General features: G+C 39.3%; 1 protein-coding gene across 2 annotated transcripts in view; it reads left to right on the forward strand.

Annotated features, from left to right (window-relative positions):
* The window catches only part of ADCY1 (adenylate cyclase 1), a 165,247-nt gene extending 139,307 nt beyond the window's left edge, over nucleotides 1–25,940 (forward strand). The window contains exons 15-20 of one of the 2 annotated variants that reach the window (XM_052794181.1): nucleotides 7,372–7,488; nucleotides 8,861–9,007; nucleotides 9,399–9,497; nucleotides 13,521–13,635; nucleotides 15,249–15,373; nucleotides 16,246–25,940. In XM_052794181.1, the coding sequence (XP_052650141.1) occupies nucleotides 7,372–7,488; nucleotides 8,861–9,007; nucleotides 9,399–9,497; nucleotides 13,521–13,635; nucleotides 15,249–15,373; nucleotides 16,246–16,584 (942 nt within the window). In that variant the 3' untranslated portion in view covers nucleotides 16,585–25,940. Of the gene's footprint in view, nucleotides 1–7,371; nucleotides 7,489–8,860; nucleotides 9,008–9,379; nucleotides 9,498–13,520; nucleotides 13,636–15,248; nucleotides 15,374–16,245 lie in introns of those variants that run through there. The other variant, XR_008236248.1, reaches the window with a different exon arrangement.

Here is a 25,940-nt window from a genome sequence, read left to right on the forward strand (position 1 = left end):
AACTGAGTCAACAACATGTGATCACTTCATTTAATTTTTGTCCTATGACCTGCAGTATTGATAGGTGCTGTGCCCGTCAGCCTCAGAAGTTTGTTTTGGACAAACTGATAATAGTTTCCGCTTGCTGTGGTGCCAAATACAGTTTTCAGGTGGGAAAGAAAATCCCCTGACTTTGAAACTCAGAGCAGCACATGACTAGCTGTGTAGTGGCTATCTTTATGTATGTTGGCACATGGTGGAAGTATGTGAGTGCCATATGATCCATGAATACGAGACCTTCTGTATGTTTTTTCTAGCAATGAAATAGAGTAGCAAGCAGGAAGATAACTGTGGCCTTTCAACAGGTCAAGAGTGAGTTCCAGCATCTTAAATGCTTTTCATCATTCCAGCTACTATGACTTGCACAGTGAATTGTGCATCCCTAAGGAATGTACTGCTTAAAGATTCTTAGTTTTAAGTTGGCTTTTAATTAGCAATCAATTAGTTTTTAAAAATTGAAGTACAGGAAACTAATGGGATGCTTGCCTGCTGAAAGTCCAGAACTGGACAATAGTAAAGGAAGAAATATAAACTTTTTCTGTTTTCTTGGGGCCAGGTTTTACAGAAATACCTAGTCGTCTACCACTATTGTTAAAACCATTGTGCACTTACTCCAAAGGACAATAAGGGGAGTTAAGACATACAGATGCCTATCAAATTTCAGTAATGTCCAGCATCATCTTCAGGTACCATTTCAAAAAGTGCTTTTCATCTGAGAAGATCAAATGCCATTTTCACATCTTTACAACTGCAAATCAGGTCCTTAAGTGGTACCATCTTGTCTGTGAGATTTGCATGATAATAATCAGAAAAAAAAAATCGGTGTAGGTAGAAAATTCAGAAACTAGGGATCAATATAAGTACCATTCTTTGAAAACAGTATGCTGTGTAGGTGCTTGGCCTCTGATGATCTGGGCATGTACCCTTGTTCTTCTCGATTCCAGATGGAAGACCTATTCCCTGTACAATAAATAATAGTGGATAACATGTTGCAAGGAATGTTGTCCTGGTTTCCACTCTGTGCATAGGTTGTAAATGATACTGAATACAAGGGCTAATTAACATAACATGCAGAAGTACCGTCATGATGGATGTTACAGAAGTGCTTATGGTGCTTGCCTATTCAAATGGATAACTAAAAAAACCCATTATCTTTGTACTTATTAGGCTCTTTGGCATAGTAAAAACCTGAGTATTAAAAGATCTGGGAAGACTGTTGGTTGGAAGTACCTGTATATTAAAACTGCCTTCGAATAGTTAGCAAACTGCAAGCTACTAATTGTTTAACAATCTTTAAGAGGAGACAAGGGTAAAAACCACCTTCTCGAGTGAGAGTTTTCTCTAGCGGCTGGACTGCAGGAGCCCTGTATATGGTTAAACAGCATTCTTGGCCATGTTTCTCTACAGCTACAGTACTACTTACCATTGAACCATGTTGGCTTAATGTGGGTACGTGCTTGGTAGCGGAAGTTTTAGAAAGACCATTGACTTAGTGCACAGGGACTGTGGAGATTTTGTTCTGTTTTACAGAGCGAATGTGCTGGCTCTTTGTGCAAACACTGGGTTGCATGAACCACTGCTAGAGCTGGAGACTCACATCTCCCAGTAGCCAGCTGCTGCTGTGTGAAAGATTTGCCAATGTGGTACAACATGTATTTTTAGGAAACTTCTCAGTTGTTGGCTTACAACTGGGAGAATTTCAGATTCAAGGGCTATTTTGGAAGCTGTAAGCACTTTGTTTGCATACTTTTAGTAAGGCTCATTGTGGGGCTAATCCTGTAAAAATGTTCTCAGATGAATAAAACCATTTGTGGCATAAGCTGCAAGAAGAAGGATTTCATAGATACTTTCATTTACTTCATCGTGAACAACAAACAGTGTAGTACTAACTAAATGATATTTTAAACACTGAAAGTATCCTGCAATTAATACCATTACTAATAAGAATATATAGATAGATGCTCAATGGTGTATGCTAAGGTCTGAGGAAAACCCATTTCCACAGATTTTGTCTGCCACATGAGGAAAAAAACACGTTTTGAAGAAAAGCAGATCTCAAACAAGAAAAACTGATTCAGAAAAATGATAGTTTCAAGAAAAGCTAATCTAATTTCTGTGCATCTAGGTTACATAACCAGAACAGAGATAATACAGTATGATTTATGTACGTCATGTGGAAAAAATACAGTTTTCTGATTGATGATAAGTTGTTGAAACATTTATATTTGTACTTACTGTTCACACGTCAATGGTGTTACAGGTTCTTGTTGATTTTGTTAGGGTTTTTTCTGTGCCACATTTAACCTTTCTGAATACCACAGTATTTCCAGAAAATATTTGTTGGGTTGTTTTTAACAGGCAGTGGGAGGAGAATTTCATTTTCTACATAACACTGTTGAGTAACTCTGTGTGCCTCATATGACAATAACTGTGAATACCAAATATAGGAGCATTTTACTTTTTTGTGACCGATAATCACTTTTGCTCGTGCAAATTATTCAACAAAACTGGAAAAAAAGATCGAATCCAAGCAATAAATTTATGAAGCAGCTAAAACTGCCAAAAAAAAAGGAGTTGCTCACTCAACCAGGATTTGTCAGGGGAGGAAAATAAGAATAATACACTGATATGACTGATTGTTGCATTCTTTCGGGAATACTAGAATGTCGTTCAGCTGTTTTTTCTAATCCGTGACGCCCGTAAGAAGTAGTTCGAGTGCCTGGCCTTGCCGGGCCGACGCGGGGCGGGGGGGGGGCGGCTCTTCCCTGGGCTTTTAGTGCCACCTTCAGGTCCAGAGGTGATGTTCTGCGGCACCCCTCCGCTCCTCTTCAGCTGTATGGCGAAACAGTGGACTTTCCTCAGTCGGTGACATCCCTACTGCACTTGTACGCTCATTGAAGGGTCCCCTGACAGCTCAGAGTGCTTTCTGGACAAAGGATGTGTAACCAGTTGCCAGCATTGTAAAAACTGTGGGATGCTGTGGAACTTCGTAAACTGCAATAGATGTCAAAAACCGTAGTACCAAAGAACATTTTAAATTCTGTCACCAGGTCCAAAGCAAAAACAAAGCCTGCTTTTAAATACTGCAGCTCTGCAGATACAGTTAAGATCTGCAAAATGACCTAGCTGCCACAAATACCAAACAGGTATAAGCAAAAAGCAAAACGTGAAAAATGGTGTTGCTTGTGCCTATGTATTTTCTTTCTTGTTTATTTTCACAATAATCTGCCTTGGGTTTTGAGCTAGCAGCTGTTGCATAAATATCAAGCTGGCAGCTTTCCTTAATTAACCAACAGGAATAGGGGCAAATAGACAAAGGTTTGGCTGTCTGGATAATATTTCCACCAGGAATGTAAATACCTGTGATCTGTGCTATTTTAATCTTCCTCCAGACCCAAGTACTCCTTCTCCCTTCTCGGTGTCTGTTTTGGCTGGGAAAGGGTGATGCCTACATATCCTTTTATCTCAGCTGTTCAAACTGTAGACAATAGGAGTTCATGAGTCACAAGGAGGTAAGACAGTTTTCATTGCACTTGCCTGAAGGACAGGAAGCTGGAAAAAGGTCCAGAAAATATCGGTAATCAGTTTACTTCCCTCCCCACAGAGCCATGTGATGGGATAGTTTTAGAGTCCTCACTGCTGAACATGACCAAGTCTTTTTTTACCTCACCTTCACTTCCTATCTTCCCTTGCAAGACACACAAGATCTTTCCTCTTTCCCCAGGCAGCTCCTGAGGAGTTGCATATATGAGAGCTGTCTTAGGCAGTGCAAGGCGAGAGGACAGATACTCAAACCCTATGCAGCAGTAGCAGAGGAGGTACACTTCAGTTCATATTCCTAGCAGATCGCTTTATTAAATGCAGGATGTTAGACATTTGGTATGGCTGGATGGTGTAAGTGCAGTCCATGCAGAGACTGCAGCTAAGGTACCAGCAACAATATAGCAGTGTGTGGTCTAAGCTAATATACCTTGCTTTTCAACACAACTAAGTAGCTCAGAAGGAGTGCTATGCTAATTCCATGAATGGGCTGCTTCTAGTTCTGGGGCTAGGTCAGGTAGAGCTAACACAGCTTATTCTTCATGGCACTGCATTGCCCCACATAGGCACTGTCAGTGCAAAAGTCTCCCTGAGCCACAGGGAGAGAGTGCAGTCCTCTGTCCCTGTTGGCTAGGAAGTGCCTGGCCTGAAATGGCCAGGGCACAAAAAACTAAGAGCGCTTGACCTACATACTCCTCATTCTGCTGTTTGCATAATTTGTCTCTATTTAGGGTTTGCTACCATTACCCACCATGGTATTATTCAAGGGCCTTCCATGGCCTTAGTGGCTTTTGTCTCATTTCTGGCAAGTGAACCTTCTCAGAGTCAAAATTGTACTTAACAGTTTTGCATCCGAAGGAGTAAGAGCCACTTGCTCAGTGTGTTGGAAATCTAGCTTTCTACTGTGTTTCTTAGCAATGGTGACATCCTTGATGCCTTTCCCTACTCTTAGAGGATTTTGCCACCCCTTCAGTCATGACTTTGGTGGTTTGGTTTGAGCCACTAGCTCTTGACCCAAGATCTCAGTTCTCCACCTCTTAGTCGCAGCTGTGGTCCCATCAGTTGTGAACACTGTCGCACCCATACCTGCGCATACACAGTACTGTCACTGGCATTTCTCTTCCCGTAGTTTCAGGACTGTATTGAAGTGAGACAGAAAGGAGGAGAAAAGCCATCACATGCTTAAAGTTCCATCAGAAGGAAACAACCAGAAAACCAACAGTCTAGAGTGTCCTTTCTCATTTATTTTAGGTTGGTATATCAAAATTGTCTTTTATTTCTGTCTGTCAGAGGCTGGACAGAAGTCCAGAAACATGACCAGGGTCACAAGGGTCTGGTTCAGTGCTGGCAGCTTTGTCCTTGTGCTGTGGCTTGCTCTGAAACCTTTATTGTGAATTATACACAATGGTAGGAAACACTACATATTGCTGAAAGACCTTCTCAATCATGTTTCCAAAATGAACACTTTGATCCACGACTGGGCAAGGTAGAGGAATCTGATCACACGTTTCCAGATCAGAAATGAACAGCAGCTTCCAGTGATGAGCAACATCACTACCCATGCAATGCGTCAAACTGATTACTCCACTTACCTACCCCTGCTTGATTACTTTGGCTTGTCCAGAAATCTCTACGCCCTGGCCAAAAGGTGTATTGTTCTTTAGGCTGCTATTCTGCCCCGTATTGTATTGGAGGCTTAACTGAGAACTTTAAACATTCCTAGGAAGAAAGTAACAAAAGAGTTCTTATTAAAAAAATAGAGGAATGGATAAGCAAGCTCAAAATGGATTTTTTATTCAGAGCATGAATTCAGTTTGCAAATCTCTTTGCTGTCATCAGAATAAAATTTCCCATATTCCAGCATGATGTAAAAATGAAGCTGTAAGCTTGGTTTGGATTTTCAGCTGGAAAAAGCTTTTTATTTTTACTAGTAGAACATGTAAATTCCAACAGTCAGACTAACTGCAAGAGGCCATTACACATGTTTATAGGCAACAGTAAGTCAGAGACAGAGTTATACCACCAAAATAGGGGAAGGATATTTTAAAAAAACAGCAAAAAAAGTATCAAGAAAAAAGCTCACAAACAGGAAATAGATACTTGCTTAGATTAAAAATTTCAAGTATATTTCTTGCAGAACTTAACTGGTATTTAATGTTTACTGGTATTTCACTTCTGGAATAAACTCTGATTCTCATTACACAAATTAGAGGACGAGCTGAGAATTTATTTCAAAAGGGAGTGATTCCTGAAGAAGTTATGTTTATAAAACCAATTCTCTTTCAGCATTCTTTCTACTTGTAAAGAAATTTAAGAATACAGAAGTAAACTGCAAGGCAAAGCGGACTGTGTGATTTGAATAAAAAGGTTGTTTCCTAAGTTTTATCATGGAAAGCAAAAATTAACTTCCTGAAAAAAAAAAAAATCACGTGAAAAGAATATTGTAAGACTATACAAAGGCAAGGGGTGATTGTTTTTCTCCTACTTAGGCACAAATGGATAATGAGAAAAATATATAGACTTTGTAATAAATCAGGATAGCAAATTCTAGGTACAAAAAGGACACCAACAAAGATTAGAACAGATTCTTCAGTGGTTTACGTGATCGTAGTTTCTCAACAATGCCTGAGAATTTGGCCTTCTGCTCTTCTGCTGACTGTAACTAGATAAACAAAATCATATTGGGATCAGGGCAGAAGATTTGTGTTACAGTTCTGTGAGTGTGATTGAAGAGCAAAGAATAAGCTGTGATTGAAGAGCAAAGAATAAGCTGTGATTTCTATGAGATGAATTATATGGTACTGATCAAATGTTTTCAAATCGAAATCAGAATGTGGGGCCAAAAGTCACTCTAACAACGAGGAGCTAATTTCAGGGAAGTAATTTAGCAGAAGAGTCTACTAAGGACTAGGCTGGAATTTGCAAACCTAAGAGTCCCAAATGAGATCCCTAGATATTCAGTATTTTTCCAATCAGGGGTCTGATTTTTAGAATTGTTTCCTAATGCATGACTCCCACTAACTCCTGTGAGTCAAGACACTTGTAATGAGATACCACTATCTTGGGTTAAGGACCTCAGCTGTGTTAACTCCTTCTGAATGCTGTCACTCACATGAACGATAGAATTTCTGTTGCTGTTGCACACAGAAATTTCTGTGTGCAGGAACTGTGTATGTTTTCATGACAAATACCAGAGTAATTAAAACCGCCTCTAGAAATGCTAATTATTTTCATATTAATTTTTTATTATTATTTCATATCATTCTTAAGGATGTTCAATTTTAAAACCTTTTTCTCTGTTGAAGTTACTGTCTTACCAGGTCTGTTTCCATTTTACTGCAAAATGCCATCAGTTTGCTTTGAACACTGGTGATTCTCCAGGCTTCTCTTTTTTGAAAGGTGGATCAAATACTGCTGTCACTGTCTCCACCTACCTGGGAAGTAATTGGCCTCCAAGGCCAATGTGACTTAAGTGGGATTATTCTAGCTTTTTACTCTGCAAAAATATCAAAGGCCTATTTAAAAGAACAGAGAACTACAGAAGACACCAATACAGCTGATCAAGCCCTGAAAGTAGTCATCAGCCCAGAGACTTTAGCTTGAATTACTAAGGACTTAAAGGGATTTTGCCCTGAAGTAAAAGCACGGTATAGGAGAACTGTTCCCACCCTACTTAGCAGGCATGATTTTGCTCAGTTTAATTTCAAAGGATGAATTAATGGAAGCTATTTGATGGCTTCAGGTAATTTTTTTGCTTTTTGGAAAGGTTTTTCTTTTTCTCTATCCCCACAGGCAGAAGAAGAGAGAGATGATATGGAGAGAGTCAAGCTGGATAATAAAAGAATTCTCTTCAACCTGTTGCCAGCACATGTTGCACAGCACTTTCTTATGTCTAATCCAAGAAATATGGTAAACCAAGATAAAATTTAAATACATGGTGATGTTGTATGGGTGTGACCCTGTGTAGCTTGGATCACCTTTCAACTGTATGTTTTCAAGAAAGGCTTGGACTTACAAAATTTCATTTGTGTTGAAGGGAATAGTTTTGTAAAAACTCGTGTACAAGAATTAGATTGGGATTATTTCTTTCTCTGTAGTGTCTTCCTTCTCTGAAGAATTTTAATAAAAAGCAGGATAAGGGAATTTTCCATCAATGTTCTGGCTGTGTCCCCTCCCAACTTCTTGTGCCCCTCCAGCCTTCTTGCTGGCTGGGCATGAGAAGCTGAAAAATCCTTGACTTAGTCTAAACACTACTTAGCAACAACTGAAAACATCAGTGTGTTATCAACATTCTTCTCATACTAAGTCCAAAATACAACATTATACCAGCTACTAGGAAGAAAACTAACTCTATCCCAGCTGAAACCAGGACAAACGTCAGTGCAGCCAAGTGTCTGTATGCAAATCACTAATTTTTTTTTCAATAAATTTAGAATATTGTGATTTATCACAGTATTTCATGAGCTTAGTTTGGTTCTAAATGGTAAAGTGTATGAACTGCCAGATGCTTCCGTATGAATCACTCTAGTTCTGGAAATACACTGCCATTACAAAACCCATCCCTTTAAAGTTAAAAAGAGAGAATTGTACACACCCAGGGAAGACACAGTAGCTTTTAACATCAAAGGCTGCAGTGATTTAATAAATTGGTTCAGGAAGCTCTTACCAGAGTCCTTCCAGTGCAGCTGCAATACCTGCACCACTGGAGTAGCCCTAATGGCCATGATACTGCTCTTGAGAGTTTGGATCTATGTATTTGAACCACAGAAGAGTGGTTTTACTTTGATAAGCTCTCTGAATTCTTAAGCAGAAACCTTACTGTACAGAACAGCATTATATTGTTAATGTTGAATACAGGACTCCACAACTCAAGGAAAGATATGAAGGAGCGAGGCTGGTTTTGTGCTGCAGGGTAAAATTGTTCTGTCTCCTATTTTAGTTATAAAACAAAATTGAGAAAATGCAATTATATTTCTCATACAATAACAGTTCTACAACTGTTAAGACTTTCTACAAAATTTTTACTCACTGCTTCCATGTCTAAGCAGAGAAGAAGACTGAGTTTTTTTAAATGGGTTTAATAGCTTAGTTGTTAATTTTCTTTTGTGTTTTTGAGTGGAGAGATCTTTCAACATTTTTTTAACAAGGCTGGCTTTCTCTCTCCCTAAAATGATGGCTTTTGTCCTACCTATTGCTTAGCAGCAGAACAGATATCATAATAAAGATGCCTGGTTTAGATTAATCTTTTAAAATAAAAATTATATCTCCTCATGAACTGCAGGACCTTTATTACCAGTCATATTCACAAGTGGGAGTGATGTTTGCTTCCATCCCAAATTTCAATGATTTCTACATCGAATTGGACGGCAATAATATGGGAGTGGAATGTTTACGCCTGTTAAATGAAATTATTGCTGATTTTGATGAGGTAAGGTCTAAACTCTTTGTCTTTTCACCATATCAGTTCTACCAAACTACTATCAACAGAGATTAATTATCTGTAGCAACTCAGCCTATGTTGAACTGCCTAATAAAACAGTACTGTGAATTTCCTATTTAATTGTAGCTGTTGTCCACTGGTCTTCTCCAAAGTGCCCAGTTTGTACTTTTAGGCACGTGAGTCTGGCCTCAAATTCCTCTAATACAGGAAAAGTATTAAAATGTGAGTTAATGGTAGTTTTTTCAATGACCTCAAAGTGGGCAAGCCTCAACTTACCAAAAATAGTATGGTTTAATCAACTTGCACATATCGTCTGATAACTATGGTTGCTTGTCTAAAATATTATGTAATATTTAACAGTTTTATGTTTTAAACAAAGCTTATGGACAAAGAATATTATAAGGACATAGAAAAGATCAAGACAATTGGAAGTACATATATGGCAGCTGTGGGACTTGTACCTACTTCGGGAACTAAGGTAAGACGATTTTACATGACAGTCATTTGTGGAGGAACCATTCTCCTTCAATTTTCAGAGGAGCATCAGAAACAAAACTAACTCTATATGATTATAGATAGCTTGTATTACTTCTTTACAACAATATAAATCTGAAATTCAAAGAACAACTGTAGCCTGAAAAGAAAAATTGCTATCCTAGCAGTTGCTCATGTGGCTTCATTTGGGATTTTGTTGTCTGCAGCTCTGGATTCTCTGTAAATTGGTGTATAAAGCTCCAAAGTCAAAGTGGTAGCATTTTAAACCTGGTATCTTAGATGACCTTGTGAGATGCAGGGAAGAGGAGACTCTAGGTGTAATGAATTGCTGCAAAACTAACACAAGAATATTAAAATGTGATTTTTTTTTTTTTAATATATATTGAAATCTGCGTGCAACTTACAATCAAAACAAACAGCCTCTCCCAACCCCCATCATGGACAGGAACTTAATGCTAGGTGCATTGCTGCACTTTACCCTGGTCCCTCCAAATGAGCTCTTCTTTGTCTCTACTGCTAGCATTCTTTTTACCCCTTTAATTACTCAGCAATAAAAAAAGTCAAAGTCATTTCAGACCCATTAGTTCTGGGGCACAGTTCTTCGGTATCCTCATTACTACTCCTGAGTGTGTTTCTCACCTGAAGTTTGTGTCTTGGGACAGAGATTTCCTAGATTTGCATGCAGCATCTGGAAAAGCAGAAAACCCTGTGGACAGTGTACTGTATATATTGTATACAGAGTGCTATGCACGTTAATAATCATACTAATAAAATTAATTTATGAAAAAATAATAAAATTAATAATATGAGGAGTATAATGAAAATGAAAGGAATCTGTGCACCTAGTCTGCCCAGAATTTCCAGACACCTCTCCCCGTTCTGATATGCATGTACGTATGTTGTAGAGGTATGCTCACGCATATGGTTTAGCATTGCAAAATAACACCGAATTAGAGGGCAAAAGCAAAACGGGCCAGAAGATGGCCTGTGAACTTTCTAGCAACAATTATCCTTGTTAAGTAAATAAAAAACAAGGCCACATTGAAATCAACTGTTAGAATCAGGTTGGAGTATATCACATGCAACTGATGCTTTCCTTTGTATCATTCCTAGAAATCTACACATTACAAAAAGGTATTTTTAAAACTCTGTTTATGCTGAAACGTTTGACTCCTGGGTCCTGAGACAGGCAAAAAAATTGATCCTTTGAATTTTGTTTGGTGTGATCTCAGGCAAACAGGCAACGGCATTCTTGTGTGTCTGCCATAAATGCTCTTTGAACCATAATCCTGAAAACAAGTGTGTTATTGGGTAACTTTGGCAGCATATGTTCCAAAACCTAAACATGTTTATCTCTTGTATTTTATAGTTGCTAACTGAAAGGTCAGCTGAGTTATCCCAGTACTGAAGATACCGCTCTGAGCTTATGATAGTAATGCATTTTAAATCACTGCAGAAGGTCTTGTACCAGGACTCTGCCCTTCTCTGAAATCTTGGGGCAAATTTTGGTCTTTTCTGTACAGGTAGAATTTATTTAACATTGTGTATTCCAGAAAACCTAAAGATCTTTTATGAAACAGCCAATATTTTTTACTTTAACTTGAGGTTTCAGCTTTTCTGCGATCTCTTCCCACTGCTGGTGTGATGCAAACAAGCAGAAATTATTCACAGCCTCTTGGCAGTTTCCCACTAGTTCTTCAGCATGCAGCTGCGTGTTAGAAGTCCGATGATGCTGGGTAACCCGTCACGTGCAGACGCTCACTGCCAGCCGCCACAGTCCTTGGGCTGCCCTGCGGAGTCACATGTGTCCGTGAGGAGCCACAGCAGGCTCAAGTGCTTCTGGTCTCCCCTCTACCAGGGGTGCCCCAGCTTCATCAGAAAACCTGGCACAGCCTCTGGTTGTGAGCCACCAATTTCATACTAGGATTTGGACATGAGCAGAAAGCAGTGGATGGAGTTAACTGTGCTCTTAACTAAGGTTATTTACACACATGAGAACCCAGTACCCTTGATGAAGTTAAATATTTAAATCCCGTATTTTACAGGACTGTTGTTTCTGCAGCTTGACTTCAGCAGGTGACTATAGTAAATGCACGTTGCCTCTGTGTTTACTGTGTTTTGCTGTGATGCTCTGGGCAGTCTTTCCAGTAACTATTCCTCCAATGTTTAAATAAATAATTGCTTGCCAGTTACACCATCAGGGCAGCACACAAACCAAGCTCTTTGTAGATCTTTTGCACAGTATAAGTTCCTTGTGTGTGTGGAGTCCTTTGAAATTACATCTGTGATTTCACCAGGGTCCTGACTTCATCAGGGTCCTAACTTTGTGGTGTTCTTCAGTGCAGGTTCAAAAGAGCTTGCCAGTAATCCTTTAGAGGCACCTGTCACCTGCAGCGCGTCCTGTATTTGTCACCGGTCCTCTCTCCTGCAATCATGAGGCGCATTGCAGGAAATCAAAGCATTCATAGGCCAGCAAAGAAATGGAAGGATAAGGAATATAAAGAAGATTAGAGGCTTAAATAAAACTATACACTCCTCCCTCCCTCCTCCAGACATTCAGTAGTCTTCTCCTTCTCTGTTGGAAGTGTAGCCGTCAGCTCTTTAAACTTACTTCTTGTTCTTCCTTTGTCTTGGTGAGGCTGGAAAAGACTAGAGTTAGTTGACATTGCAGCAAGCAGAATGCCAGAGACCAGGGCAGCTAAAAAAAAATATGCTTCCTAAAAATGGGACTGGCCCAAGGATGACTTTCATAATTTTTTGTTAGCACTTTGCTCTAATTTTTGTACATTTCCCAGCCACATGAAGGAACCCTTTGAAACTGAGACGAATAAAGCAAATGGCAACCTGTCTCTCAGGTTTCTCAGCTATTGTCAAGTACTCCATTTATAAAATCTCACTATCATGACAAAAACCCAGTAAGCTCTCATGTCATGCCAGCTGCCACAGCTCTGTTGTGCAACACTCTACTGAAGCTAGACTACCACTGACCCTGCATTTCTTTCACCATATCCTACCTTTAGCACACTTTCACTTTGCAAATCTGTTCAAGAATTCATATTTATTATTCAAATAAGAGCACAACATAAGAGCAACCATACTGAGAGAGGTCAAAGGTCTATTCTAGTAACCTGTCTTTAACTAGCCAATGGTAGATCCTGGGGGAAGAGCATGAATTACAGGACAAACATGCAAACCTCTTTTCCACTTTCTAATGATATGCTGCTTAAGAAATTCTAGAGCTACAGATAATATCTTTTTACTACTTCGTAGCAAATATTTCTTCCATGAGTTTGAGTAATTATGTTTGAATCTAGCTAACTTTCGGAGTCCACAATATCCTTGGAAAATGAGTCCCACAGTTTAATTAGACTGAAGTTGTAAAAATTATTTTCTTATGTTTTGGGGTTTTTTTACAAGTTGATACTTCAGCATTTCATTTGATCCCTTCTGGTTCTTTTGCTTTAGTTCATTTAGATACATTTTATAACAACTCACTTCAGCTTGCCTGGAAAGGAAAGAAAACAGGAGAGTTCTGCATCTCACAGGATTAAACCTAACAGGAATTTTGTCAATGGGAACAGCATGCACCCCATGGAGCTGGGAGCTATCAAAAGCCCCAAAGGGAGAAGAGGGCAGAAACTATAGTTATTAATAATCATCAGGCAAAGCAGTTTTGTAAGAAAGCAGGTTATATTCCCTGCCACGCTCAAAACAAACATCTGCAGCTCTCTAGCAACAGAACCACTTTACCATGGGAACTTTGCTTTCCATTCTTCCCAGAAATCAAAAAGTGAGAGAGAAGGGGAAAAAAAAAAAATATTCAGTACTTGAGAAAAGAATGCATGTGCTGTAGCCACCATCAAAAGTTTCTTTTCACAAACAGCAAAATGGGTTAGATTCTTTTCCTAAGCCATCCAGGCTGAGTTTTTAATTGTTTGTCACTTTGGTATTTCACCTGCCTCTTAGTACCATACAAATCTAATGTGCGATACTATTTTGTTTCTAGGCTAAAAAATCAATTTATTCCCATCTGAGTACACTGGCAGATTTTGCAATAGAGATGTTTGACGTTCTTGATGAAATCAACTATCAGTCTTACAACGACTTTGTCCTACGAGTTGGTAAGTCACGTTTCTACAATTGTTACACAAGCAGAACATTGTTGTTTGTTGGTTTTCCCTGTGCTGTCTGCAAAGGATTACCTGTCCTGCACTTATGATTAAAACTGAAAAGCCTCTAGCTGGAGAGTCACATCCATGTGGACGGTCAGCAGCCTGGTTGGTGAGCATGAGTATTAAGGAATTATAATTGTGTCCAGTTCCAGTGTGTTTACTTAATCTATGCACCCCTAAAAGGAAACTGCGCCAATAATTTTATATGATATTATTAGTGTACCCAGTCTTGTGGCTTACACTGTTTTGCATTGCTAAACTGCTGAAAACTGAGTCTGACTGTACCTAACTATAAAGTTAAGTTGCATCTGCAAAAGCTTTGTTGGCATTAGAAGTGTGATGGGACCTTTTTGTCCGCGGACGCCAAATCACCTCCACCAGTCCTATTTTCTCCAACAAATCAAATCCTTTGGTCTTCACAACACAAACCTTCCCATGCAATCCTTTACATGTTATTACATGTCTTACCTCTCGGAGGCCTTTCTCCCAGAGCCTTCTTAGAGAGCAAGTTCCCCTCTTCCCTTCCTTCCCTGCATTCCGCTCCTCTCCAATGGTACTTACACTGCTGTTCTCATTTAATTGCATATACTACCACAGATGGTCTTCACCAGCTTCTTTCTCTATATATTTTCATGGCTGAATTGTGAGAATGGGCTGAACAAGGGGAAAAGTGAGGTTGCTAGCAGCAGAGTATTGAGAAAAACCAAAGACATCAAGGGTAGCAATAGAGGAGTTACACATCTTTGCCCTCCTGTACATCCTAATAATTATAAACCCCAAATTCTCATTGAACTCTGTTATAACTGATCTTTCCAGGTTCACAAAGGGGAAGAAGACAAATATTTAACCCCCATTCTTCTGCTTAACTTGCTTGGGAAAGCCCTTGCACAGAACCTCATGCAGGGTTTAACATCTGCAGCTCTTCAGGGCACTCAGAAGGAACAACCTCTTTTATCTTCCAAACAAGGTGTCAAAATCAGCCAAAAATATAGAATTGAGCCCTGTGGTTTCCCAAAAAAGATGCTTGAGCCATTTTCACATACTCTTGTCTTCTTGCAGTGTCTGCCTAATCTGAGTTGTCTAGTACTGACAACCAATGCGACACACTTCCTTTACCCCATTCCTCGTATCTTCCAGGCCACTATTTCTGTTCCACTTGGAAAACCTCCATTAAAAGGCTTTATATGAGCAACCACAGTGGAAGTTGTAGCAAACAATTAAAGATCTTTAACAGTTTGTCCTGAATTGTTCTACAGCTAAACTCTGCACTACCACTTCTTTTCTTCTTTTCTTGAACAAAAAAAGGAAAATCCACAGATGAGCCAAATTTTTATGTTGTCTATCATATTGCATTTCCAATAAGATATCTCTGTGTATGTCTTTATTTTGTTTCTAAACCTCTTACAAATACAGAAGTCCAATTGGCATTAATTTAACATATATTATGTCCTGTGACCAGAAAAATTCTAAGGCACTTATGTTAAATCTATTTTGCAGGATTCATGTTTCTCTTGGATAATATGCTGTAGCGTTTGAAACTAAACTCATTGTTTTGATTTTAGGTATTAACGTCGGGCCGGTAGTGGCTGGAGTCATTGGAGCCAGAAGACCACAGTATGATATCTGGGGGAACACTGTAAATGTTGCCAGCCGAATGGATAGTACTGGAGTGCAGGGGAAAATTCAGGTGAGTGCATTCTGAGACAATTTTGCAAACTTTACATACCTCCTGTTTTATATGTGGTTACATTTTCAAGACCACTTAGAAAACGCAGCCTCACTTGATCTTGTAGTTCTTATGAAAAGGGCAACATTCTCCAGATGATTCAAGCATCAGAGGTATAGTTGTTTTCCTTCACTACTTCACTACTTGGAGGCAATGAAATCCTCAAATAAATCATTTCCCATCAGAAGAAACAGAGTTCTTTGCTGCATTGCACACAGTTGGAGGCAAGCCTGGGAATGCCGACACTGCATGGGCCAGTCCTTGTGCTGTAGGAATTTTGCCTGAATAAGGACTACAAGGAAAGGATCTATGTCCATTTGCATCCTGCTGCGTTTTATGTAGCTTTAAAAATTCCTTGGATGCTTTGGATCGGAGAGGCTATTCAGACAGAGAACATTGTTGTTCCGCTAGAGTTTGTCTAGAAGCTCTGCTGCACCTCTCAAAACCTCAATGAACTCTTGCAGTCCTTTGTCCAAAATACCTGTCTAGTCTCCAGGGATCAAAAGTTCTTCTGGAGTAAATTAACGTCACTGGAACTGATCCAGCTTACAACAGTGGACAATTTGGTTACACATTTCTGTTGGACGGAGCTTAATCTGGCTGTGTAATTATTCAGCTCAAGAGCAGAAGTTCTGCTTCTCAGATTCCAGTTTGGTCAGTGATTTTTAATTCCTTAAGAAAAATCTAAGTGAGCCCGAGAGCAGCAGTAGGTGCTAATTCATTCTGTTTATGTGTATTTCATGACAGAGAAGTAAAATGGGGACGGGTGGGCACTTCAAGGATTAACCTTATATGAACAGCAAAAACTAATAGTTCTTTTTTTCTGTCTTCAGGTGACAGAAGAAGTTCAGCGGATATTAAAAAGGTGCAGTTATGAATTCGTGTGCAGGGGTAAAGTCAGTGTAAAGGGAAAAGGTGAAATGTTGACCTATTTCCTGGAAGGAAAGGCCGATGGAAATAATTCACAAACACGGTCTTTAAACTTAGAGCGGAAAATGTACCCTTACGGGAGAGCAAACATTCAAACAAAACTGGGCACCAGCTGTCCATCAGTGTCCTCAGTTGCTAGCTTTACTGTAAAAGCTGGGCTTGGAGCAGGTCAAGCGTCTGCCACTCACACAAATCAAACACTGCATTATCTTCCTTCTGTGCCAGCTGTGAAGGAGGCGTAGAGCAAAGGAGATTTGGTTGTGCCATTTGCGGTGAACTTGGAGAGCAATGGTTGCCTGAATTTTTACCAAGAGATCAGAGGTCATAGGCCATGGCATTAACCAAGGACCACTACAACCCAACCAAAGAGAACTTGGGGACTGTGTAATGAACTCTTGGGATGGAACATATAAGGGCTAGCAATTCTGTTAGGAAAAGTCAAAACCTGATTTTCTGGAAATGAGGAATATTTTCTTGGCATTTTTAAAGGGTAAATGAAAAAAAATTAGATAAACGTGCAAGCAATTATGTATGTGTGTGTGTGTATATATATGTTTTAATCTATATATGCACATATACAAAGTCCTGTGTAGACTTAATAGAGATTTATAGAGATAAACATAAAAATATGTATTTATTTACACATCCACCTGCAAAGAGATTTCTCTTTCTGTCATAGCCAGCATTGTTGGGACTGGGATTAGCAAAACTGCATTTAGCTGTGGAGTGGGGTGCAGCTGGAGACTCTCCAGGGCTACAGCAAGCGTTAGAGAAACTGTGCTCCCAGTGCATGGGTTAAAGCAATGACAACAGTGTTCATTCTGCTGTCAATGGCAGATAGATGAAGGCTGGATTCAGCTAATTGCTAAACCCTATGTATTTTTTAAAATTGTCTTTGCATGCTCCAAAAACTTCAAAAAAATTCCAATTCAAACCATAACACTAGCATATGAAGTAGATAAACCACAGAGCTTAAAGGTTTGGCAGAAGAACAATATATATTCTTTCCATAAAAAAAAAAAAAACAAACAGGGGTGGTAGAGTTTAGAAGCTGCTGCCTCTTCACAGGTCATTTGACTGTGGAAGACAGAGGAGCCACCCTGCAAGCACAGCAATATGCTTATGCAATATAGAAACATTCCTTTATGTACAGTGCTGATTTTATTGAAGAGCAGAAAGATGGTATTATTTCAGGCTTTTACAAACAGCACAGGTCCTGTGGCTCAGTTCCAGGATTTAGCTTTACCTTTCTAAACAGCTCAAAGAATAGTCCTGTACTGGTGACAAACATGCTGTTGCTAGCTTCGTGACATTTGTATGTTTGCCAACACAGTCTTACATCTTAATTGATTTTTTAAATTTATGCCACAGTTTTATTATATCTTGATTCTACCCAGGCTCACTCTTCAAAGCTGTACAATTATAGAAAGCTATAATTCTGAGAAATAAGCACAGTCAAACTTTGCCCAAATGAGGAGCACACTGGTAAACGTGCCAGGAGAGTGAGGCCTGCTCTTAATCTGCATAAAAGGGAACATATTTTGACTGCTTTTTCCTTTAATGCAGCCCACATCCTATTGTTCATGGTTTCATCTTGAAACGCTGATCTGGGTGTGAAACGTGGAATGCAGCTCCGTACTCGAGGTGCGGGCAGTTGGAGGTCATCCTGCTGAGTGACGTGTGCTCCATGGGCAGGTACCCTACTGCCCAGATGGGGATGCACAAGCTAACCAGCCTCACTGCTTTCCAAAAGAGAAGCAAAACTTTATGTTGTCTAAAAACACGCAAAACTTCCTTTTAACTAACAAAAAAAATAAAAAAACCCCGACCAAACAAACCAAAGAAACCAAACCCGGAAAACCCACCCAAGACTGCAAACGTTGTCCAGATTGTGCAGTAGAAAACTTGCATGTACTAGATGTCACATTTCCCCTTGGTAGGCCTATTTTATTACTGATTTTAGTGAAAAGAAAATTCTGAGCAATTCTCTTACAATCTGCATTTGCTTTGGAGCAGTCACTGTTTGTGTTAAAAGTGTATGGACAAATACTGTGTCAACAGATGCAAATGGTTAAAGAAATGCTGCAGGATTTTCCATTCTCCGTGTAGGCGTATCAGGCTGCTGTGGGACTCCAGTGGTTTTCAGCAGGATTTTTAATTAATTTTTATGTACCCTGTCAGCTAGGTGCTTCAGTACAAAGCTAGCAAAATTAGTGTTGTGATTAAAGTGACTATAAAAAAAATGAGAATTGCTTCCTACTGTACTAGGTGTATGCACCCTGGCTGATCTGTAGAAAGTCACTGGAGTTCTTTACCTCCCTAACAGCTATCCAGTTCACAGGTATTCTTCTAGAATAATTTAATTCTGGTTTTGAGGCATTCAAAGCCATTTAAATAAATACATGTAGAGAATACAGATTTAAAAAGAACAACTATTTACATAATTAAACTGAATAAGTGGTATCCATGTAAAGTACACTGCATATTTATGTTTCCTAATAGGTTTGTAAGAACTAAATCATCACATAGGTAAGTTAAATATTTAACCAAAATGGAAAGCATTATGTGCAATAGCATTAATCACTTAGTTCCACTCACAAAGAGCCCAAGTTACACAATTTTTTAATCAGTGAATTTGGTATAATTTCACTGATAATAATGAAACATTATTTGTACATGTACTGTTATTAAAAGCATCTTCAGATCCTCGCAGTAGATCTGGTAGTATGTGAACGCATAGACCAAATATGCCATTGGCCTACCCCAAAAGCTTACAGTGAAATTATTTCTTTGTTACTTTTTTAATAGGTACAAGATATAGGCATATTGCCATTGTTTCTTTTATCACTGAATGGACAGTGAGCAGAAACAAATTGTCCCCTGTGCTAATATTTTCTGGACTGTTCTCATTCCCAGACTCATTCCCAGCCTAGTCCTGAAGTAAAGTCAATGGAAGATCATGTAGCAAGGTAAATTTGGATTATTCATTTTATTATTTTAAAAGATTAGCAGGTGCTAGTAGAATTACTTGTCTCCAACAGTCAAATGTGGTACGTGACTTCGTAATAATGTTTTCCATGTTGAATGGAAAGGACGAGACAGGCGCAGCCCATCATCAGCTTCTCATTCGGCCCTTTTGCAGGAGGTCTGTGCCTCCGGAGCAGGTTGGGTGGACCAGGATGGCTTCTTGGTGCTGCAGCCGGTCCAGTGTGCATGTGCTAGCTTACAGCATCAGTGATGGTGTATTTGGAGTCAGTTTCCAGACTTTGAGTCTTACCGTTAACATTTTTCATATTTTTGTTGTGGTGGTTGTTGCTGGTTTTACTATGGGGAAAACTTTATTTCACTATGTAGTCCTGGACTGAGCAGTAGAGAATCATGAAGAACGTTCAGCGAAGGCACAAATTAGTAAAAAGCCATGTGAAAATGATAGGCAGTCTTCAGCAGCCATTCCAACAGGGAAAACTAAGTGCCCGTTGAAATCATGATATAATGAAGCTGTGCTCTTGCCTTTATGCTTTCCCTCCCTATTCATATAATTTCCCCCCATTTTCTTTTCCTGCGTACATTTGGTTTATTTCAGTTCTCGTGTGATAGCTTTAAATGACAGATTTAATCTCTGCTCTTCTGCGTTCTTTGATATGTTCAGTAAGTTTTATACATAGAAAGAGGTAGTAGTAATATTTCCGATAACCCCACAAATACACATTTTCTGCCAAATTAGAGAAGCTTGTCATCAAATTTTTATTGGCAATTGGCTGAAGATAATATGTGGCCCATTCCAATATCCCTGAAAATCATCAGAAGGATTTCCTTGGATTTCGGTGGGATTTGGGTTGTGTCCACCTTAATGCATGCAGTTGTATTTCCTATCTTGCATTTATTAATTTTCTGGTCAAACCCCGTAACTTTTGCCTGGGTGACCTTGCTGTAGCCCCAACAAGGAGTAATTCTGCCCCACAGCACGCAAAAGTCCCTCACATTTAACTGAGGATAGTAGCTTGTTGCGCTGTGAGCAGAATAGCCTCCTGCACTTCTGTTCACTATTTTGTGCAGCTGTTAGCTTGAAACAATTAACCGATATGAGCCCTACAACAAAGGGATGCCATTTTGGCATGTCGATGTCTGTCAATAGCAAGCACAATATTTCACATCAGTTTGCACGTTCTCTCTTTCAGATAGTAGTAATAATCTATGTCTTTTGTTCTTTATATAAGGAGATAAGTATCAGAGATCTTCAGACTTCACTGTCTTGGGAGCTAATTTCAAAGTGTTCCTATGCTACCTTTAAATGATTTTTTAATTATTATTCTCTGCTGAGATTACAAACTGGCATTCAGTTGAATTACTGGCTAGATATTTCCTAACATTTTCCATTTGCATTGACTAGAAAGCTGTTTTATCCAGCCTGTAAAATACATTGGTTTTAGTAGCTGCTTCACGCTGTGGCAAGTCGCACTCCCTCGTCTTCACTAAAACACACGCAAATTCTCCCTTGCTTTCTCTAGGTGAGACTGAGAGTCAAAAGCTTCAGCTCATTAGGGCTGAATCTGCATCCCTTATGTACCCACAAGGCCTGCAGAAATCACCAGAAGTTTAGCATGTTTATGAAGGTCAGGAGTTGAGCTTCTGTAGGCCAAGTTCTGCTTTGGGTTACAGCGATGTCTCGCGTCGGTACTGAACTGAGTATTTTACAACACTGTAACCGAGAGTAGGTCACGCACCTAAATCTCTTTCACGCTTTTGCCTGTAATTTATCTGTAAGGCAGAAGAAAGTACTTGGGAGTCACTATTCAAAGGGAGACAGTATATGACCTGTGCCATTTCAGTGCTTTGAGGAGTCTGAACACCTTAGTAAGTAGCGTGAATCATTTTCATGTGTTGAATTCCTGCTTGTAGCAGCAGCAAAGTGTTTTCTTTACATCATCAAGTCCAGATTCTGTATATGTTCTGCCCAGGCAGGAGGACTATTTAGCCATAATGTTCTTTCAAGTTAGAGTTTTGTATTACAGTGAAAACCAACATTTTTTAATTTGTGATAAACGTGTATTATAATGCCTTATTTATTTTTAATCTTGTACAGTGTTACAAAACAACAGAAAACATTGGCCTTTCATGTATTATTCACTTTAAAAGATGTATTGTATTATGAAATTTTGTAAATAGTTTTAGCTCGAACAGGTAATTGCATGTACACTTGTATAAAAAGAGGCAAAAAGGCACACTTTTAACAAATGTTAACGATTTTTGTAAGAGACATTTTACATGTGCATGGAGATTATAAATCCTTTGGAAATGGATGTCCTTTTGCTTTTCCTTGCAATCTACTGCATGCCACTCATGCCTGACTTCAGTAAAACAAAACAAAACAGTAAGTTTTCCTAAATGTTTTTGACATATCACTTCTGGCACAGAGTTAAATCCACTAGTTGCATGTGCGTTCAGCAAAGCAAAATCAAAATGCAAACAGCAAATAAAGAAGAAAAATAATTTAATGATTGTGATCTGCCAACCTCAGTGTTCCAAGATCCATAATACGGTATATGAAAAGTGTTACCAACATCTATGCTGTCTTCATAAGGTACCTTCTGGTCATTAGAAGCAATAAACTCTACTTACTGTAATATAAAAAGCAAGCAGATATTCTAGTTCATAATGGTGTGATATCTGGCATTCAATGGGTATTCTCTGATACTGCAGTTGATGTAGTATTGTCATCAAGAATGACCAAGTGTCAAATCCATCATTGCTGTATGCAGGTGCAACACTATGGAAGGTAAAGGAGGTGAATTTGGCCCATCGACGTTACCCAGAGTATATTTCTAATGTGGTAATAAGTTATTGTATGTGAAAAGTACACAATGCAAATAGATTGTTTTCCTAGATACATACATATATCTATATATATGTATGTGTATATATAAAAATTAATTTTGTTGCCTTACTTTTGTTAGCTTTTTTGACTCATTTTCCAAATAAGTTCTATTGCTAAGCAGAAAGTATTTAACAAACAGAACTATTAGGAGAAGGTTCACCGGGTTCTCTGGCTTTGAGCCATCTGGGTTCTGCGCTGATGCTAGTCCTGCCCCCACTAAAGCCATGCTTACAGGGATGCCTCTCTTAGGCGTCACAGCCTAACCCACAGCTTGAGGCCTGCGTCAGTTAGTGGCATAGGAATAAGAAATTAATATCCAATCCTCTAGCTGATTTTTCCCATATTGCTGCTGAACAAAACTTTAAATTCTGGAGGTATTTTTCCATGCATAATTTTTAAAGTTGTCATGCCTGTGTCACTGCAGCTTGGGGCTACTTCTCGAATTACTTATATAATTGCTGTATGATAAATGAGGAGTATTGTAGGGGCATAACACTGAGGTTGGTGGCAGAGGAAAAAGGGTGTGGACTGTGAATAGTTTCTGCTATGGATTAATAAGGACTTCTTGTATTTTACAGATTTGAGCTAGTATTATGATAGGACTTAGAAATCCATTAACTTGTATGTTTAATCAGGTGACTGTGGGGTTGACTAAGCAGTACAGCTTCTGCAAGTACTTCTGTCATCCAAAGTTAAGATGTAGATTCATGCAACGTATCCCAGTTGCCTGCATACCGGAGCCACTACCTTGTACTGATGATTGGCTTCATACAGCAGTTAAGGGTTTCTAACAGTCATAAACTAACTCCTCTCAAATTCAGTGGGTTTTACATCTCAGTGTGGCATAATTGTTGTGACTAATGACAGTCTGGACTCTGCTTCTCTACCCCACCCTGTTTATGATTGGCTTTTTCCAGAACTCTATATAGGCTTTTTTTAGCTCTTTGTTCCTTTTAATCCCATCCTCACTGAGTTTTCAGGCCAAATCTAAATCATGAATAAATATGTAAATGTAAATAAATGGATAAAAGTACATATAAGCAGGAGGGTGCCTGTTGCTCTTTAATTACTCTTCAAAATGTCACACTGCTTGGGTGGCCTGGTGTGACTTATGATCTGATCGGTGCAAGAACAAAAACAGGAAAAGAAGAGAAAAAAAAGCACAAAGTTAGCAGGAGTACAAAATAACAAAAAGAAAAGAAGCCTGTGAGATAGCAATTGCTGAGAGGAAAAGGTAAAAAGCCAGTTCTCCTTCTGAAGTCAATGGTAAAGCTCTCAGTGACATGGGACAGGTCTTGAGTATCTGAGCTGACAGAGTACTCAACCAGATTCCTAGTGCAACAAAAATAAGGCTTGTGTTTAACTGCACGGCGATCCATTTCTGAGTTTTCATGTCTGTTCACATTCACAAGAGTGTTCCAGATCTCTTGGTGAACGGCTGTCAGAATGTCAGAAGGAATTATCAGGAATGCTTGGGGGTTGTCACCTTTAATGCCTATTTTCTGATCATGAGGAAGCACCTTGAAATTTGAATTAGCATTGGTTAATGTACATAGCCTATGTGCTGAAAGGACTTGGTTTTGCTTGTGCCTTACTGCATGCTGGAGGATCTGCTTCTTTATATTAGGATCCCCGTTTTATGCCTTCTGTGGCATCAGACATGTCACGCCTGCATAAAACTGAAGGAACAAACAGTGCTGCATCACTGTGAAGCATTTTTACTACTTCCTTTCCTACTTTGGTTTACTACCAGCACAGTTTTGTGGGTGCAAGGAGTGCTCCAAGTGTTTAGGGAGGGAGGCCATGCACAGGTATATGTTGGTCCAAGCTAAATAACAGATTTCCTAGAAAGCTCAGCACACACAGTGAGCTGAGTTCTGCAGACAATCTGTCCAGATGGTTTGGAGCTCCTTTGAAAAAGCTGGCTGCCCTCCTCTTCAGAACAGGCTTCCACAACACGTTGATTAAAAACATCCAGACAGCTTACCTACAGCTTGTAACTGCACTGCCACGTTTGCTAGACATAGGTCAGCCTGCTGGTGGTGAAACAGCTAACAGTTCTCGTTGTGGGCAAGGCTAAGGTGTGCTTTAATTACTGCGGTTGTGCACACTATCGTGTCTTACTTTCAAGTGCCTGACCTGCTGCTTTGATCCTAGACCTGTCAGTGGTGGCATCAGTTATGAAAAATTTGAGCTGGCACGTTGAAGTTCTTTAGGTGATTTCTTATGTCTTTTACTCTTTAGTGCGCATGGGTGCAAAGGTTGTCTGTTCTTACATTTCAAATGCCATTCAAGGGATATATCAAGAATTTTCAATGAAATGCAGATGCAAATTAATTACCTGTGCCATCACGTAATTGCTTCATGATAATTACATTTTTAAATTGTTACAGTAGAAATCCTTCTTCACTTAGAATTCCTGCTTTTTTTACAGTAATGTTACGAGGGTTCAATTAAGAAAAAAAGAAGTGAAGTGATTGTGTAACTTGCTCCCATTTGCAAGTACAATTGTCTGCACAAATTTGGACTTAGACAAAGCAAATGGTGAGTTTCTTTTCTGCATTCAAGCAGCTAGTTATTACACTGAGGTAGCTTTGGAAAATGTTACAGAATACAGTAAGAATGAAAGTAATGCTTTCAGAGTTACTGGTGTAAAAACCAGAGTCCAAGAGCAGTTACTGTTTAATCTAATAATTACTTTTAATTTAGCCCAATATAGAGAATTCTAGAGAAGTGATATTATTTTCAGTGAAATTCTGACAGAGATCAAAAACACTTCTTGGAGGTTCTTTTTCGTAATATACTTGTGTGTAGATTTGTCTGTGTGCGTATCGTCGGTTTGTACATGGAATGTGGGTAATGGTGCAAAACTAGTAATACACACATTTCACAGTTTCAAGCAGATTCAGCCCAATTTGACCCATCTCTTAAAACCCCTGCCACTAAAACTTGTGCTGCAACTCACATCTATCTGGATTTTATCCTGCTGATTAGTCCTTGTACTCTTTGCTGTCAGGAGGTTACTTTTTGCCTTTCTGGTATATATCCATAGGTTCTGCTTGGAAATGAGATGTTAAGTATTTTTCTGATCTGTTAATTGAAAAGATTTGAAAGTGTATTTGATTCCCTCTTTTTGTAATGAAATGTTCAGCAGCCTCAGGTAGGAAGCAAAAAACCACATGAAGCATGTGTTCTACAGTCAAAATTGGTCTGCCTACACACAATGGCACGGTGTCCATTGTAGGCTTACCCATAATTTTAAGCATCCTAGAATTACTTAAATGTAATAAGCACCATAGCACTAGGAGGAAAAGGAGCTAGGCAGGCCTGCCTGCCTCTAAACACCACATAATTGTTCTTTGGACATAAAAATGTGACCTGCAGCTCATAAAACACTGCTGCTTAAGAAATCGGTGCCCCTGCTGCCCTTAACTCGCCTTCAGTCGCTCAGTGCCATCACGTTTTTGTCGCAGGCAGTTACTGTCCACGCAGGCCTGCGTACCGTCTCCCTCTGTAGATCCTTCATCACATGGCTGGCAAACGTCTTCTTTTTCAAAGAGAAAATACGTTTTCAAAAAGCAGATTTTTCATGTAATAGGTGTTTAGGGGAAGAGAAACAGCTTTGACGTAGTCTGGTTAGGAAGCAGTACGTGCGACAGCAGACCTGGAAGGGCGCATAAGCGTGCCCCGTGGTGGGAGCGCAGGGGCCAGCAGCGGGCAGCA

This window comes from Harpia harpyja, chromosome 1, assembly GCF_026419915.1.
Source record: "Harpia harpyja isolate bHarHar1 chromosome 1, bHarHar1 primary haplotype, whole genome shotgun sequence".
In the NCBI taxonomy this organism is placed as follows: domain Eukaryota; kingdom Metazoa; phylum Chordata; class Aves; order Accipitriformes; family Accipitridae; genus Harpia; species Harpia harpyja.